At 31.5% G+C, this 16,880-nt stretch overlaps 1 protein-coding gene across 1 annotated transcript; it reads right to left on the bottom strand.

The window, feature by feature from the left end:
* Window positions 1-509: 509 nt before the first annotated feature.
* Window positions 510-16,605, bottom strand: LOC134702128 (uncharacterized). Its single transcript, XM_063563222.1, has 6 exons — window positions 16,464-16,605; window positions 13,066-13,211; window positions 10,999-11,077; window positions 9,461-9,635; window positions 6,833-6,980; window positions 510-1,541 (listed from the first exon to the last, which is right to left on the bottom strand). The coding sequence occupies exons 1-6, from the start codon at window positions 16,496-16,498 to the stop codon at window positions 1,480-1,482; spliced, it is 645 nt and encodes a 214-aa protein (XP_063419292.1). The 5' UTR covers window positions 16,499-16,605; the 3' UTR covers window positions 510-1,479.
* Window positions 16,606-16,880: the final 275 nt, after the last annotated feature.

Here is a 16,880-nt window from a genome sequence, read left to right on the forward strand (position 1 = left end):
CATACGTAGACTATATAAGTCTTTTTTTTTTTATATATTTCCCATATCTTCACTAACCTTTTCTGAATTTTAGGTACTAGTATTTAATTTTCAATTTCGTATTTCATTTTGACATTTGTTTTAAACTTATTAAATGTACTTCCGGTTGTTATAATATTTTTATTCGTATTTGCTGCAAATTTGACAATGTTCTAGATCAAGCTTTTCAGTTACACATTCTGAGTGTTTACCAAACTTAATAGTATTGGTTATTCAAACTGATTAGGCACATTTTTTCACTAATTGTTCGTATTCATGTTCAAAACATAAAGTTTGTTTCTCTGTTTTATATTGCAAATTTCTACTATTCTTCTTTGAATACTTGATGTTAGATGCAGTTTCCCTATTTTCCCGATCATCACGCTGAAAAAGGTTCATAAAAGGTGAGGTCATGGAGAAAAAAATGCTTTAATATATACTGTGTATGTTACAAATCAGCGAAACAAGGCTGGGTACAAAATGATATTTATAAATCATCAGTCGAAGACAAACAGACACTGAAGTAACAGATGACTTATAAAAAGCAAACAATGGTCCATAAAATATAACACAGAAACCGTAAGACTACAAAACAAGGTGTGTATCTCAAATTTTATGATAATATAGAAATCAAGACACATTAAACATGTTAATATGCTTGAATAGAGCACCAAACAAGTTTATAAAGCATGATACATGCCAAAGGTGATAGCAAACACAAAAATTATCATATCAAAACATAGACCTTTTTAATTCATTGACTTGTAATGTTTTCTACTATGTAAGTATAATACTTTGAAATACAATTGTATACACCCAGTATATATAATAGTAAGAATGAAAATGGGGAAAAGGCAACGAGCCAATAACCCGACCAAAGATCAGAAAACAGCACAAGGCCACCAAAGGGTCATCAAAACAGCTGGCCCCAAAAAGAAATTGTGTACTAGGTCAGTGATAATGGATATCACAACGAACTCCAAAACATATCGATGAAGTAAAACTAAAAACAAAACTAACAATACCAAAGGCTCCTAACTTCGAACAGGCGCAAATATGTGACTGGGTTTAATCTCCCTATTACATCTATCCCATGTAGAAAAAAAAACCACACAATAATATGCACAGGAAAACTCAGTTCAAAGGAAGTCCAAGTCCGATGTCGGAATTGTTAACAGAAGTAACTAAACAAAATGACAGTGATAAATAAATCAACACAGGTGTGCAAGCAGTTACTATAAAAGCATGCCCACATGAAGTATGATTCATTACTTACTAAAGTTCTTACTAAAACTGTTCTGCTCGACTTCAGTTGATTTAATTTACAGCAAACATGTTCACATTCATTTATTCTACAATATTTACATTACATAACATGACATGGATAACAATATGAAATGAAATATGTAAATGTTAAATGTCTTTCTGTCTTTATGAATTAAAATGGGATTGGTTGCCGTTTCATTTTAGCGCTACCATCAACGCAAAGGCTGTAACATATGTAAAAACACTTGCAAATGTACCTGAAATGAGAAAGTACAAATTTAAATGTATATACAAAATGAAAGTCATTTCAAAATTATATCAAAACTTAGAAATATGAAGTTCTGGTATGAAGATCACTGCATTTAATTTTTTCCAGATTTTATTGTAAGTAATGATATCAATTTATAAATTGCTTTGTTTTTGATTACAAACAGTCAATTGCCTTCTAACTGTTCTTGAGCTTCTTAGTTACCCAAATGTTGGTGGTGTTCGTGTTGCTGAATATTTTCTTTTTTCTGTGTAATGGTTTATTTGTATTTTCTACCATATAGTTGTCTACTTTTATTTGACTTACGATTTCTGATTATCCCTTAGTATTTTCTATGTATTTAATTTATCATTTTGATCTTATTAAAATCAAAATTAAAAAAATGTCAAATAATAAATTTAGTCATTGAAGAGAAATGCGTCATGCAAATAATTCTATATAAATTGAATGAAATTTAATTGACGTGATACGAATTTAATCGCATTGAGTGCATGTATAAACACATCGATTAAAGCTGTATTTTTTTTTAAAGTGTATTTATCATTTGTCTGTATCAAAGACATACGTCAACGTATACAAAAGCTATTCATCTGAGGTATATATGCACTTTCTCTTGTTGAGGTTTTTTTCATATGATTTTATTGATCAGTTGATACATTCAATATATTTTGTTCAATATTTACGAATAAGACATTTTACTTAAAATAAGATATCAACATTTATATTTCATTTAGTTTTAACGATCATATTAAAATGTTAAACTAAGAATTCAAAGACAGCAAACAATTGCAACTTTATATTTTCTAATGAATGAAGAAGAGAAAATAAATTAGAAATATTCCTTTACCTTTCAGTGTTTTTAAATCTTTAGAATTAAAACAACACCGCCTATCTAATAAATGTATATAGGGCCGTGTTCACATTGACCTAAACTCGGTGTTGTGTTAGTGTAACTCACACATAAACTAAACATAATTAAAAACCAATCGTTCAGAGAACAATTGAAGGTCTTTCCATCAAAACAATGTATTTTGATATGAAAAGTTGTGAAACTTAGTTTAAAATGTCATTTCAATCGTCAAATGATAGCTCCTAGTAAGCTGATTCCAAAAATATATTGTTTCCATACATTTTTTTTAAATAAGGGAGATAATTTGTTACTTCCGGTTTGAAAAATGTTACTTCCGATTATATTTGAATATTTACTTGACACTGATTCCAAAAATATCTGGTTCTATATACTTTTATATTAATAAAGTACAAAAAAATAGCTATTTCCGGTTTACAAAAAGTCACTTCCGGTTGTTTATTTTCAAGGTTAAATGGTTTGATACCTTTTTCTAAAAGTTGTATATCTTTATCATGTATACATATAGAATAAAAGCAAAGGTCAAAATCTAGAACGTCAAATTAAGCTATGACCTTGAGATCAATTTCAAGGTCATAAACCAAGGACCTCAAATCAAAAGACCATAGGTCTTAATTATATTTAGTTAATGAGTTATATCACCAAACGCGTATTTTTAAATACAAGAGGGGAGAAAACTCCCTTTTACATTCAACGTACGCTTGCAATCAAAATTTACATATTACGACATGTCGCAACTAACAATTTAGTAAAAATAATTTGTTGATATCTTATACAGTCTTTGGATATAAGTGAAATTAAGCCAAATTCAAATATTAGAATATGACCTTGACCTTTGACCTTGACCTAATTTTCATTTTTAGGGACCAAGGACCTCAAATCAAAAGATCCTAGGTCTCTATCACTTATGATTTATAAGATAGAAATTCATATCACTTATATCAGATGCATAAGGGGAAATAACTCTCATATGGAGCGGTCATATCGCTTCGGTCAAAATAGGACAAATCATGCGAAGGATATAACGAGCAATTTTGTAAAATAAATTTGTCATAATCTTTTACGGTTGCGAAGGAGATGCGATAACAAGGAAAACAGTGTTTGGGGAGATAACTCCTACAAAGAAAAGTATTCGTTTACGCAGGGTAAATTTCAAAAGCGCATAAACTGTTCCATATCATATACAGAATATCCAAGCGACATATTGCGAAACAAATGTTTATCGCAAGAACAAAATTAGGCGGAAGAAAAAAAAAATAATCAGAAGAAAAACAATAGGTCTTTCCACAGAAAAGTGGAAAGACCTAATTACGTTCTCATTGATAAAACTCAATGTTTACATGTAGTGTAAATCATGTTTTGTCTACACGCAGTCGATAGTCGATGTAGGCCTTGTGTAGGTTAAGTGTACACAAAATTAGGCATTCAAAACTTTAATTTGCCCATGTATATTTAAAAAAGTAGCGATTTTTATATAAAATTGATACTTATAACACTTATTAATAAAGTTCTTTGCAGAAATATTTGTCTAAACTTGATATATTTATTTGTTATAAAAACACTTTACGTATCCTTATTAGCCCCTTATCAAGACAGACAAGACTCATCCATCATCATTGCCGAATACATAATTCATTTAAAAAGGTCTTCCCGAATCGACTGGACGTACACACTGACAGAAATATTTGCCACTGGTCTTTACTCAAACAACGATTCACTCATAAATGCATTACTGAAAAAGGGTGAGGCTAATTGTTTGTTTGTGCAGTATCTCAAGGCCGTTAAAATACATTTGGATAAAAAAACCATAACCCCATCCTTTTGCTAAATACTCCTTGGAGAAAAAATACCATTTGAAACAAACAGAAAAGATAGAAATGTAGTAATCTTTAACATCGCAATTCTATTTCTTCGTCTGGTCTGTAAGCAAGCTGATGCAGCCTACGTTTTTAATGCGTAGGCTGCATCGTAATCGAGACATCTTTAAACTACTGCAAATCTTCCAAAATGACTTTCTTAAAGGAGCAAACACTTTATTTCAAAAAAAAAGGGGGGGGGGGGTTCTGAGTCAGATTTTTTTTCTCGCGCGAAAGTTAATATTTATTTATTTATTTCTATGGTACCAATTCAATATTTGACACTATAATGTATTGACAAACTTTGGATTCAGAATATTTGTTCATTCTAATCATCTGTATGACCCGATTGTTTTTAAATCAAATTGTGGTAAAATCACCCCCCTCTTTTTTTTAAAGTCAAATGGTCGTTCCCTAACTGCTAGAAAAGTTGTTCGAAAATTTGAATTCTGGTCTACGTAATGAACATTTAAATGACATATAGTTTACAAGTGTGAACAAAACTTATGTACAGGTAGCTAAGCAAGGTGTATAGATGTGAACAAATTTATTGTGAAACTATTGTACATTACATTAAACCAAATGTAAACATGTTTACTGTACACAGAGTTTGGTGTGAATGTTCCGGACCATATGAGTATTTGGACCATACGCGTATGGTCATGACCATATGGGTATATACTCATATGGTCCGACCATACGCGTATGGTCGGGGTAATTAACACTCTGTTATAGTTAACTTTTAATACTTCTAAACTCTTCATATGGTATGACCGTTCATTCAAAATACGCTATCATAAAGGTAATTTTATCATTATATTATAATAAAAAGATACGCTAAATAAAAATAAGAAGTTTAACATAGTTAATTTTACTTAATTGTCAAATTTAAAGTAAACACATTTTATACCGATGGTCATTACCGATTTGTTATTTCGAGTAAATGGCAACATGTCGACTAAAAAATTAAATTCCAAGCCAAAAATTTCTTAATGAACTGTTACATAAGAAGTCACTGGAAAGTAGTATACTATTAGTTTATTTAAGTTGTGTTGTGAAGATGGTGTATTGCAGTCATTTTACGATATTTGAGATCTAGAGCTTCTTAAAAACACCGTAGACATCAGAATTGCCAAAGACCTCGGTATCACTGTACGCAGCTGCAAAAAAAGGCTTGTTTTTCACTCGCAAACAAAATGTGTAAATGAAAAAGATCGTGCAAAAAAGCTATGATACCATGTGGAAGTGAGAGTCATCCAAACCTATATGCACGAATGTAACTAGCGATGAAAACTAACTATGGCATCAATATTAAATTTTTACGTAGTTTTTTGGATTATAAAATTTAAAAAATTGTCATGTTTTAAACCATCACTGTGTTTTAGATAAAGTTTTTGTATTATTGAAACGTTTATAATGTAATTAATTTTTTTTTTTATACCTATATGGTCCAAATACTCATATGGTCCGGCCCGTTAATAACCAAACGAGTATTATACTCATATGGTCCGACCATACGCGTACGGTCGGACCATATGAGTATACGCATATGGTCATGACCATACGCGTATGGTCCAAATACTCATATGGTCCGGAACATGAACACGGCCTAGGATTCAAACTCTTTTTGGATGGTTATATCTATGGCTTTCTAATCACATATCCTAATTTTTGTCCCCCCACCCCCTGCGCACGCTTTAATGGGAGACAAAGAAATAACGGGCGTCCTTCCCTTCTTGCGTCTTTCCATCCGTCCGCGTGTCCGTCTGTCCATTGGTCCGTCCGGTCTTGTTATCGCTCTCACATGTACTATTCTTTTTTTTATAAAACTTATACTATAGGTTAATTTCAGCGATATCTCGGACAACTTCTATGATGGTGGGCGATTAATTTTTTTTTAAGAGTTATGCCCCTTGGAAATATCAAATTTATCGAAAATGGCATCATTAGCGTTCTCATATGTACAATCCTTGTCCGATTTTAAAAATTATGTCATAGCTTTTATTAGCAATGTCTAGGACAAGTTTTAAAATCAGAGCATATCAATTTTTTTAAAAGAGTTATGCCACTTACAAATATTGAATATATGGAAAACTGTATTGATTTCGCTCTCATTTGAAAAATTCTTGCAACAATCTTCAAGATGTTTGTTTAGTTATTGTCCTTGGATAGATAAAATAAATGCAACACGGGGGAAATTGTAACTCTCTTATTATTATTATCCAAATTTAACTAATTTGCATCCTTTTTTTCCAGTAGGCATTATTATTGTATTGTAGCTTAAAAGCTAAAGTTAACGTGAGTTTAGATACTTAAAACCGTGTTATTTTTTTTCGCTCTGATAAAATGGAATGCTATGTTAACTAAAGTTCAATAATACATTGTGAAACGATGTGTGCCTTTTCAACAATATGGTCTGCCTTTTTGTGAACATTTCTCATTTGCACGTTTCATGGTTTCGAGTACTGGATGTAACAGGAATCTTATATTTTCTTTCGTTTTATATGATGTGAGGATACCATCGTAAACTTGAAGTAGAAAATATTCTATAAATACCTGAACTAGTACTTGTTTCCATTCTGTTGTCAGTAACTCTGAACGAAGTAGAGATATGTTTTTGCATGTAGCCATTCTCTGATTTAGTTTCTACACCGGCATCTCTTTTCTTCCTACCTTTTACAGTACCTTGCCCAGTCACACAGCTCTATATACAAAAGGAGAAAAAAAAATACAGTGATTAAGTAACACTTCAAAAGGAATATAAGAATGTTTATATAAAAAAAAACAACCCCAAACTTAACATTAAATTAACCATGACAATATATAATTGATATTTGTTTTCTCTTCTTTCAGAATAATTGAGATATTGATTTATTTTTACATTACAGTGCCAGTTTAGTTGTTGTTTATCATATTTGATTTTTTTTATTGTCTTATTATGAATCGCTGTGGTTTTCTTATTTGAATTAGTTCACATTTTTCATATCGGGAACTTTTTTTTAATCTATCTATCATCGTGGAAGGCCGTGTGCTGCAATACAGTTCCTAAGATCTACGTTTCTAGGGGATTGTTGTCTTATAAGAATTACACTACATCTGCTGTACTTTTAAATCAAAAGAATTCAAAGATACTATAAGAAATCATGCCTATTATATACACCTATAGAAAAATTTTCACCTTTAGAATTACAGAAGACATTCTTTTCATGAAGACAAATGTTGAGCTCTGTTGGATAATGTCGAATACATCGATATCAAAACGATGTTTTGTTTATGAATGACGCATTATCATGTGTCTGTTAGTTTTACCCGTTTTATTTGAATAGATGAAGTTTATGTAAACTTTGCAAACGTATGTAAAAAACAAATGATGAAGGTTTGTGCGCGCTTAGTCGTTTGCATCGTTTGTATAAGAAAGAAAGGCAAAGTACACGCACGTTTTATTTTTCCAAGTAATAATTTAGATCTTTTAAATCAGCTTCGGATTTCAAATATTTTGGCCACGAGCATCACTGAAGAGACATGTATTGTCGAAATGCGCATCTGGTGCAGAAAATTGGTACCGTTAATGTTATTAGATAAGTAGTAAGTTATTCTTTGTCAGTAAAGTAAACGGTAACATTAATTAATACGTAAGTGTCTAAAGCGCTCATGTGTTCACAAACGTGCATGTACATGAGCGCATGATACGCCCGTCGTCTTGCGTGTGAAGTTTTATGTCGTTATCATAAATAGTTTTTTTTTCTGGAAAACGGCGCGACATGTGAAAACCCGCCTTATCTTGTTTTACAAAAAACTCAATAACTCTAACATAAATTTTGAAATAATCACCAAAAACTATACAGATCTTAAGACTAATATAACTAAGAAGTGTGTAAAGTTTTAAGCAATAATCATAAATTGTTTTTGAGGTACGGCGCGACATTCATGTGAAAGAAACACATCACTGTTTTAGTTACAAAGTCCAGAAACATTGTTAGTTACGGTACGACATGTTTACGACGGACAGTCGGACAGACGGACTACGAACATTTTTAAACCATAATACGTCCCGTCAAAATTGTGACGGACGTATAAAAAACAATAAAAAGCATATCAACATGATATTGCAAGTATCCGAAAAATTATAAGTAACTTTCCCGTTTTTCACAGAGCAATTTTGATATTCTGCGAACAGGCGTATAAATATACAATGTATAAAATTTACGTAAACGGTACAAAAATTAATTAATAATCTAACTTAAACTGTATTAAATTCTAGTATAATCGGAGATGAGTCTCAATTAACTAACAACTACAAAAAATGTAATACATGCAGGTAGATAGATTTCTATCAGTTGATATACAATTAAAACAATTTTCGCATTCTTTTTGTATGTGCCTGTCCCAAGTCAGAAACCTGTAATTTAGTGGTTGTAGTTTGTTGCTGTGTTACATATTTGTGTCATTTTAGTCTTTTGCGAAGAGTTATCTCATTGGCAATCATACCACTTCTTCTTTAAATATGCTCTCATTTGGTTCTTTTTAACAAAAAGGAATCACAATTAGACTTTGGAATGAATGATCACACAAGCACACATTGATTACCTGTCCAATGTAGCTTTCTTACATCAATGCCACTAATATAATGAAAGCTCGAACAATTGCAATGTGTATAAGATGTAGCATGGTTGTCAATAAACAACTCTCCGTCAGAAAGCAAATGATTTAGAAGTAAGCATGTAATGATAAGTCGCCGTACGGTTTTATAAAATGCGCAAAAAAGATATCGCACAGCAAGATATTAGAGTCTCCCAAATGAACGAGTCAAACAAGTAAACTAACTACCTGAATTACACTCAAAAGGTAAAAGAAATACAAATATGACAAACAGAAGAAAAAAAGTCACATACATGTATGCATGTGCATTACTTTCCCCTAAACTTGGACAGTGGTGTAACTTTGAAACATGAGAGCATAGTACCATAAAAATCAGTTAAGAAGAGCTGAGCTCATCAGATCGATACAAATCACAAAAAAAACAATTAACCAACACGCAAATGACAGAAAGAACTCGCAGTTACCGAAAGCTAGTTCATACATTATTTAAAACTTCTTAAGAAACTTTTAAATCGTTCAATGATTTATATATAAAAAGCACGATTTTGAGATACATTAAATTAAGTCAATTTAATTGTGACTTACATTTGAAGAGCATGGTACGCCTTGAGGACAAAACAAGGCAGTACATTTGACCAGCACTGTATCGGAGTCCACAAATCGAAAACCATACATTTGTATTGTGATTTTATTATGTGATGAGTTGACTTTTTTCCAGACACCTTCTATCACAGCTTCATCCTTCGAAGAACATGTATCACTGAAAAAGTCCATAATATCAAAATATTAAAATTTTGTACTCTATTTATTGTACTTCAAGAAATTCTTTACACTTGGGAGCTTTTAAATGAAAAGGAGTAGGCCGGGTAATACCCCTTTTGTCGTCTAAAATGAAAGTCGCCAAACTTGTTTTCAGTCTTAATATTTAGAAGCATGATGTACATTATTTCATGATTATACATAACATATATAAAAACGAATGCGACCCCTTACATTTATACAAAAGCCGTCTGAAAAGTGATGTTTATGGCACATTTGATAAATTGTTCATATTGAAGCTTGTACTTGGGCGTCTTGAATGATCAAATCAGTTCACATCTTGTATATAAATTATTAAATTGAATCGAATGAAATAGCCACTTTTAGGTAGTGTTTAAAAAATGTCAAAAATACTTATTCAGATGTACTTAAAACTTTAGGCCAATTTGCCAAATGTTGCCCTTACCAGACCTTTGATTTTTCAAATTAAATAAAAAAAAAAAAATCAAAGAAACTTTAAGGTGTATATACATGTATAGATTAATAAATACCTCGATAGACCAAAAACGTTACCAGAAACAGGTCAAGCACCTCAGATGATTCTATAATTTGGTTGCGCTCGAATATTACGCGTTGGAAGCCAGAACTAATTATGCCATAGCAGAACGTTTGGAATGAGATAAAACAAATATTGTTTTTTTGTTAAAACTGTCTATGCCTTAGTATAGAAAAAGATCGACTTGAAGATATCTTACAAATTCTTAGAAATAAAGGAGACAGTATTTAATTGTTTGTTAACAGCAAAAGAAGCTAATTTTCCATGCTTCCTCAATCGGGTTCGTTCTTTTTGAAACAGGTAAAAAGTCTAGGTTGTTATATAAAGCGGTCAACGGAAATGAGGTCAAGGTATTTTTACGTAAGTGATTGCTATTACCAAATTGTTATATATTATATATGTTTCATGTAATATGTAACTTGTATTTTGTTTGTCACTAGTATAATTGGTATGCTTTGCGACAACAAAGACTATTATTGATAAACGAAAACTTAAGGTGACATGATTTGGACTTTTTTTGGTGACATTGACGTAGTTGACCAGAAAGGTCAATTATAACTCACTTTCTTCGGAAAGAAATGAAAAGGTCCAAGCTTTTGTCCAAAAAGATAGTTTACGTATAATGTCATATGTGTGTATCATTTTGAAACAACAAATATTATACATGTAGCCTCTTGTTCAAAAATTAATGACACAACCCCACACATACTTATTTCGTATATATGCTCAAATTTTGATTATCAGGTAGATACATACTCTCATCATTGGTTCTCGAATAGTATTTAAGATACCAAGGTAAAACACTTACTTTGTCCACAGAACGTAATCATTTTTCAGAGATAATGCACTATTGGCAGTACATTTAATTGGTTCGACTGTATATAAGGCTATAAAATAAAAATAAAATAGTCACGATTATCTTATCTTTCAATGATGTGAAATAAAAATACTTGTATCGATATACCTATAATTGCAGACAGTCAGCAGTGTTCCTTAGTTTCAACATGACTTTGGCCTCGTTTATTCAAAATAATTAATCTATAAACCATTGAAAGATAAAGGATCTAGTCAATATTTAGTTACTACTATCTTGTGTTACATGTATGTATGTAAAGCAGACTAAGATATTGTTTAAGACGTAAATGTTTTATGACTATGACTTTTTAGCGGTGTCATTACTTGATGTACTATTCATATTTTCTAATATATCTAAATGTGTTTGTATCACAGACTTTTTTTTAGCTCAAGGAATCAAATTATACAAAGGTAAAACAATAAAAGGAAGACATGATCCGTCCGACTATATACCCTTGGGATAAGTCTAACAGAAAATTAAAGTGCATTTAAGAATTGAATGCTTATTTTTTGTAAATTTATTGGGGTGTAAAAGCGTTGACCGAAGTACATTTTGTATGAAGCGCGGAACGCCTCATTCTAAAAATGTACGCACGGTCAACGCTTTTACAACCCTATAAAGTTACAAAAAGAAGTATTCAATACTTATAATTACATTTTTTTAGCTTATAAAAACACGATATTCATGAAGTTAAATTTTTAAATTCACCTGTGCACTTTATTGTGGGACCTCGTGTCATCATGAATGAAATGTTATTGTCTCATGCAACTGCTTACGGAATAACATGTGATGTGCAATTAGCCAATCAGAATTACGTATTATAATGAAACATACATCTAATGTAATTATTTCTTTGTAACACAAACGATGCAAACGGCTACGCGCGCACATATTTTGATCATTTCTTTCAAACATACGTTTGCAAAGTTTACATAAACTTTGACAAACGATAATAATGCGTTTAAAGTTTGGCGTTTGTCGTTTGTTATTACAAACGCTACATTTGTTTCTAACTTCAACCTGAATAAACGAAGTATTTGTTTCTTCGTTTGTAAAAAGTCTGTTTACCAACAACATATGCATGCAGTATTGAAAATTCAAACAGGGTCAGTTAAGACTTATTTAACGATGTATTTGTTTCTACTATAATTTGTAGCGCTTAGAAAACAACAATAAACGCGACAAAACGTTTACAAAATTTTGAATAGACAGAAATGCGGCCTTAGCTATCTAATGTACATTGTGTACCTCTCGTTGACGTTTGTTTGTTTGTTCTGTTTGTTCGGTTTTTTTTTCTTTGTGGTATACTTTGTTTTCTGTATCTTGGCATTGTGTCATGTTTTTTTCTCTCTAACTGTTTATGACAGGTACACTGAAGCTATTGGATGTTGTATATGTACTAATTGATAATTTATAATGAGATACATGCTTTTTTTTAAAGTTGTTATTAGCTTTGAAGTAACTATCAGTAAATACGAATACTCTCAGATCTGTACTTTTTGTTGTCATGATCCATAAGTACCCGGCCACGTCTACTTTGTGTTTTTGTTAGATGTATTTCTATTAGTATCCATCTGATGAGTTAAGACTTCATCTTCCTTTTTAAATTAATCACATTTACCTAACTTGTCTGTCGACGATGAGCCTTTATTTTTCAGTTGTTGGTTTTGAGTGTTTCGTATGAAAGTAAATCCACAAAAGTACTTCGGAGCAGTTATATTTTCATTTTGATAGCTATTTTTGCCGTTTGCATTTGTAAATGGTTCGTTAGTGAATATTCTGTTCCATCACGACTTTTCTTTTAAGCATTATTTTGATTCGTTTGAATTTTATTATAACATAATAATTAAAATAAACCTGACAATGCAATTATAAGGAATTATAATCATTGCTGGTTTATGAATTTCAAGAAATGATACAAAATCAAACGCCTTCACCAAAATATAGTGTAAGTATACTACATGTTCGAAGATGCGTTTGAATGAGTTTGTGTTCACAATGTTTACAACATATTATTACCTGGTCCAGTTATTTGTAATAATAGTGGATCCCCAATGTGAACTTCATTCGGTGTTTTTCCTTTTCTGTCTGTAATGGCTAGACTTGTCGATGTGGTTGGATCAGTTGGTTTCCTGGTTACATTTTCATATACGTTTTTTGCTGGGCTAAACAAACAGTTTCCATATTATACATATTAGTAGTTTACTTCGGATCTATTTTTTCCAAATGCATGTATAGTTTCAAAACATGTAAACACGAGAAAAATAGTAGACCCTTACAATGCTAGGTGTGTTTGTTTTGTAAATCAAATACGTTTTTAGGGGGAAAGGTGATGCTTATAAAAGTCTATAAGTTCGGACAAAAGCAGGTTCCGCAATAATTTGTTTTGCCATTCTTGTTCAGAGGTGTTGATTAAAAAATTCGAACAATAAAAGCTTTATGAATAGACAACTTTCGAGTTCATCCGTCACCGGAAAAACACTCGTCCATAAGGCGCACCTTTGTGGCATCATTTACCAGCCAGATGGGGTCACCTGTATCCATGCACTATCAACGTTGATCAAGCGTCTAAGTGATCGTCGTTGTGCAGGATAAACTAGAAATTATTTTTGTTTTGTAGGTACTTAAGCACAATTCACTAATTACAGCAGTGATGATTGTCAATTATGATAATTTAGTTTGTCGAATAAATCGTGCGATATAGTATTATAAATTTCCAACCACTCGCTCAACATTGGAATGGAAGTGACGATGCCCCTAAACGCACGAATGATGTTCACTAAAACCAGAGTATTTGACGGATATGCATTGAACTCGAAAGTTGACTATTAGAAGTGAAATAAAAAGCATACTATTTGTATCAGGTATAAGAATGTCATTCGTTAATATAGCACATCATGCAGACGTACAGGTATTTCACATCCATTTTTTATGAAAAAATTCTTTATAAAGCACAAAAATGTCAGTATTCACCTCAGAAGCAAACAAAACCGTTACAATAGACTTACTAAGAAGGGATATATGTGTGTTCTGATGTCATGATGTTAACGAACGTAATCAATGCATCACTGGGAAATTGGTGTGTCAGGGATTTCGATACCATAAATTACATATACAAATGTACTTAAAACGTTTAATAAATTCTTTAATAGATACAAAGGTTTGATTAGCAAATTTGGCTGTACTTATTAAAAATGGTATTTCACATCCTAAATTTTATGGTGATATTGTACTTAAAGCGTGGAAATCACTATGTATCCGTGTAAATTTATCGAACCGTTAAACAAACTTATAAGTAAGGGTTATCGTACCAATATTGTAATTAGATCTCTGAATATAGTCTGCATTGGCAGTTATATCGATTTTGTCAAAAGCAAATTAACTACAACATGTAAATTGTATCTTCTTTTGAGGCGGGACGAAAAGAGACACAGACACGTTAACTTTTATCTCTATAGAAGTCGCTCCTTACTATTCTACTACCTGTCGATACATTTATGTTTGGCAACTGCACAAATCATGACTTCTCTGACTGTTCATGACGTTGAAATACTAAATACTAAAATGTATTTTTTAGTTGATTTTAGTCTATGATGCATGATTTTTTATTATTATTTTTTTTGGCTTTTAACTAGCAGTCAGTAACTGCGAGTACTCTCAAATCGTATTTTCTTGTTAATTCGACCTGTTGATACTGTTTATAATGCTTTTTTGTTATTTTATATTATTATGGAACTTATCTATATACCAGCTTTGATCATTTGGAGTATCTTCTAATTTTCACTTGCTACATTTGTATAAACTTCAATATTTACCTGTATTATTAAAACAAGTTTTCAAATGTGATAATTTTCGTAAGGTTAAATATTTCGCAGTGGTGTCTTGCCATGGCTTTGTCTGGACTTGTTTGTTTGCTTTTTGGCCTTGAATGTTTATCCCTAATGTTTTATTAACTGTGCATTTACAATCAGATATCGCAGATCAAATTTATTCGTTCATAGTGTTTAAATTTGTTTGATTAAGTTAAGCCTGCCTATTGATACTTTACCGTGTGTTTTTTCTATGTTGTGATGTTATGCTATTGTTTCAGAAAAAGGGAGAAGGTTTGGTACCATTTAAACGTTTAATCCCGCTGCAAATGTTTGCACCTGTTATAAGTCAGGAATCTGATGTACAGTAGTTGTCGTTTGTTTAATTAATTTATACGTGTTTCTCGTTTCTCGTTTTTTATATATAGATTATACCGTTTGTTTAACCGTTTGAATGGTTTTACACAAGTAAATTTGGGGCCCTATATAGCTTGCTGTTCGGTGTGAGCCAAGGCTCCGTGTTGAAGGCCGTACATTGACCTATAATGGTTAACGTTTTAAATTGTTATTTGGATGGAGAGTTGTCTCATTGGCACACACACCACATCTTCCTATATCTAATTAGTCATCTCATAATTAATAAAAATAAAAAAATAAAAATATTTGTACCAATTAAAACTAATATGCAAAGATCTTGTTACTATCGTCGTTTGATTTCCATTATAAACAGCTATTCAAAGGGATCAACGAATTTGCCCCGATCGTATTTAAAACTACGGGATTTATCAACAACATTACCGTAACAAGTAGGATTAGATATTCCGGGTTTTTGTAAAAATTCTACAGGAAAATCCGAAATTCAAAACCAAATATTTGCATTTATAAAAAAAATATTAGCGCATGTTATTTATCATGTTTATGGTAACGAAATCCTAGACTATTTACACAGAAAATGTTAATTGAAATCTAAAACGTCACCACAAACAATAAAATAGCGAACAAGCTGGACAATGCACACACCATTTAAAGGACCTTAGTACCTGGTTTGAAAGAATATTTACAATAGGGAACAAATATCGTTTTTGATTTGACTTCTTTTATTTTCTTGTGTTAAACTGAATATTGAAATTTTGACCAGAACGAATATAAGGTGAATTTATTTTTAAAAAAGAGAAAGTTCTCTTTGTGCAGATTCTGTAGTATATTCCGATATTTTTTTTACTATTTAGAGCAACAATGTCATCAAGGTACTTGTAAATGTCATTGCATTTATCAATGGTATGCAATTATGACGCATCTTAACTGAGTGTGATTTACAACACTACAGGAAGGAGTGTGTTATTAAAGGGAGATACTTGTTGCTCATATGTATACATATAACAAGACGAAAGCTTTGACAGGTTTCGTGTTGATCAGTCTTTAGTTTCTGTAAAGGGTTTTGTAGACTATTGTTCGTGTAATTGTTGATAATATTTTTCCCATGGCAGTATTTTTTCTTAACTTAATATGCTTTTTATTGAATGTTTTGAATCTTCTGTCTCTTTAGTTATTTATACTTTTAATTGACTACTGACAATTTGATACAATTAATGATACTTTCTATCTTACTTTGCTATCTGGAGACTAGAGTTAACAGATGCCATAAATGATCCGGCGGTTTTACATTCCAGTTGATAAAAATGTGCATTCTTTCCACCGGCTATTGTTGAACTGTTTTCGCCTTGTACATGTAGCACATTTACCGTTTTCTTATTCTGATAAAATATAAATACAATTAACTAAATTTTATATTTAATTACCGATAATAGTAATTGAATGAAATAATCTACTCAACACCTTCTAGGTTACTTTGACTGATCACGACTTTGTTAAAACATAGAAATGGAACTATTACATGACGTGCTGTTATGCTCTCATATTAACAAATGACAGTTCTGGAGCGTAGGTTTGTTGAAACAACTGCTCCTAGATATATTTCGTCATTTCCCCCCTTCGGTATATTTATATATCAAATTATGGTGATGT

The sequence above is a fragment of the Mytilus trossulus genome, unplaced genomic scaffold (assembly GCF_036588685.1).
Source record: "Mytilus trossulus isolate FHL-02 unplaced genomic scaffold, PNRI_Mtr1.1.1.hap1 h1tg000398l__unscaffolded, whole genome shotgun sequence".
Classification (NCBI taxonomy): Eukaryota; Metazoa; Mollusca; class Bivalvia; order Mytilida; family Mytilidae; genus Mytilus; species Mytilus trossulus.

Bases quoted from the DNA above. Each gene is read 5' to 3' on its own strand.
- LOC134702128 (XM_063563222.1), bottom strand. From the start codon at position 16,498: ATGGCATCTGTTAACTCTAGTCTCCAGATAGCAAA. The intron at 11,078-13,065 runs GTAATAATATGT...TTTATTTTATAG, and splicing joins ATTACAAATAACTGGACCAG to CCTTATATACAGTCGAACCA. The intron at 9,636-10,998 runs GTAAGTGTTTTA...GGACTTTTTCAG, and splicing joins GATTACGTTCTGTGGACAAA to TGATACATGTTCTTCGAAGG.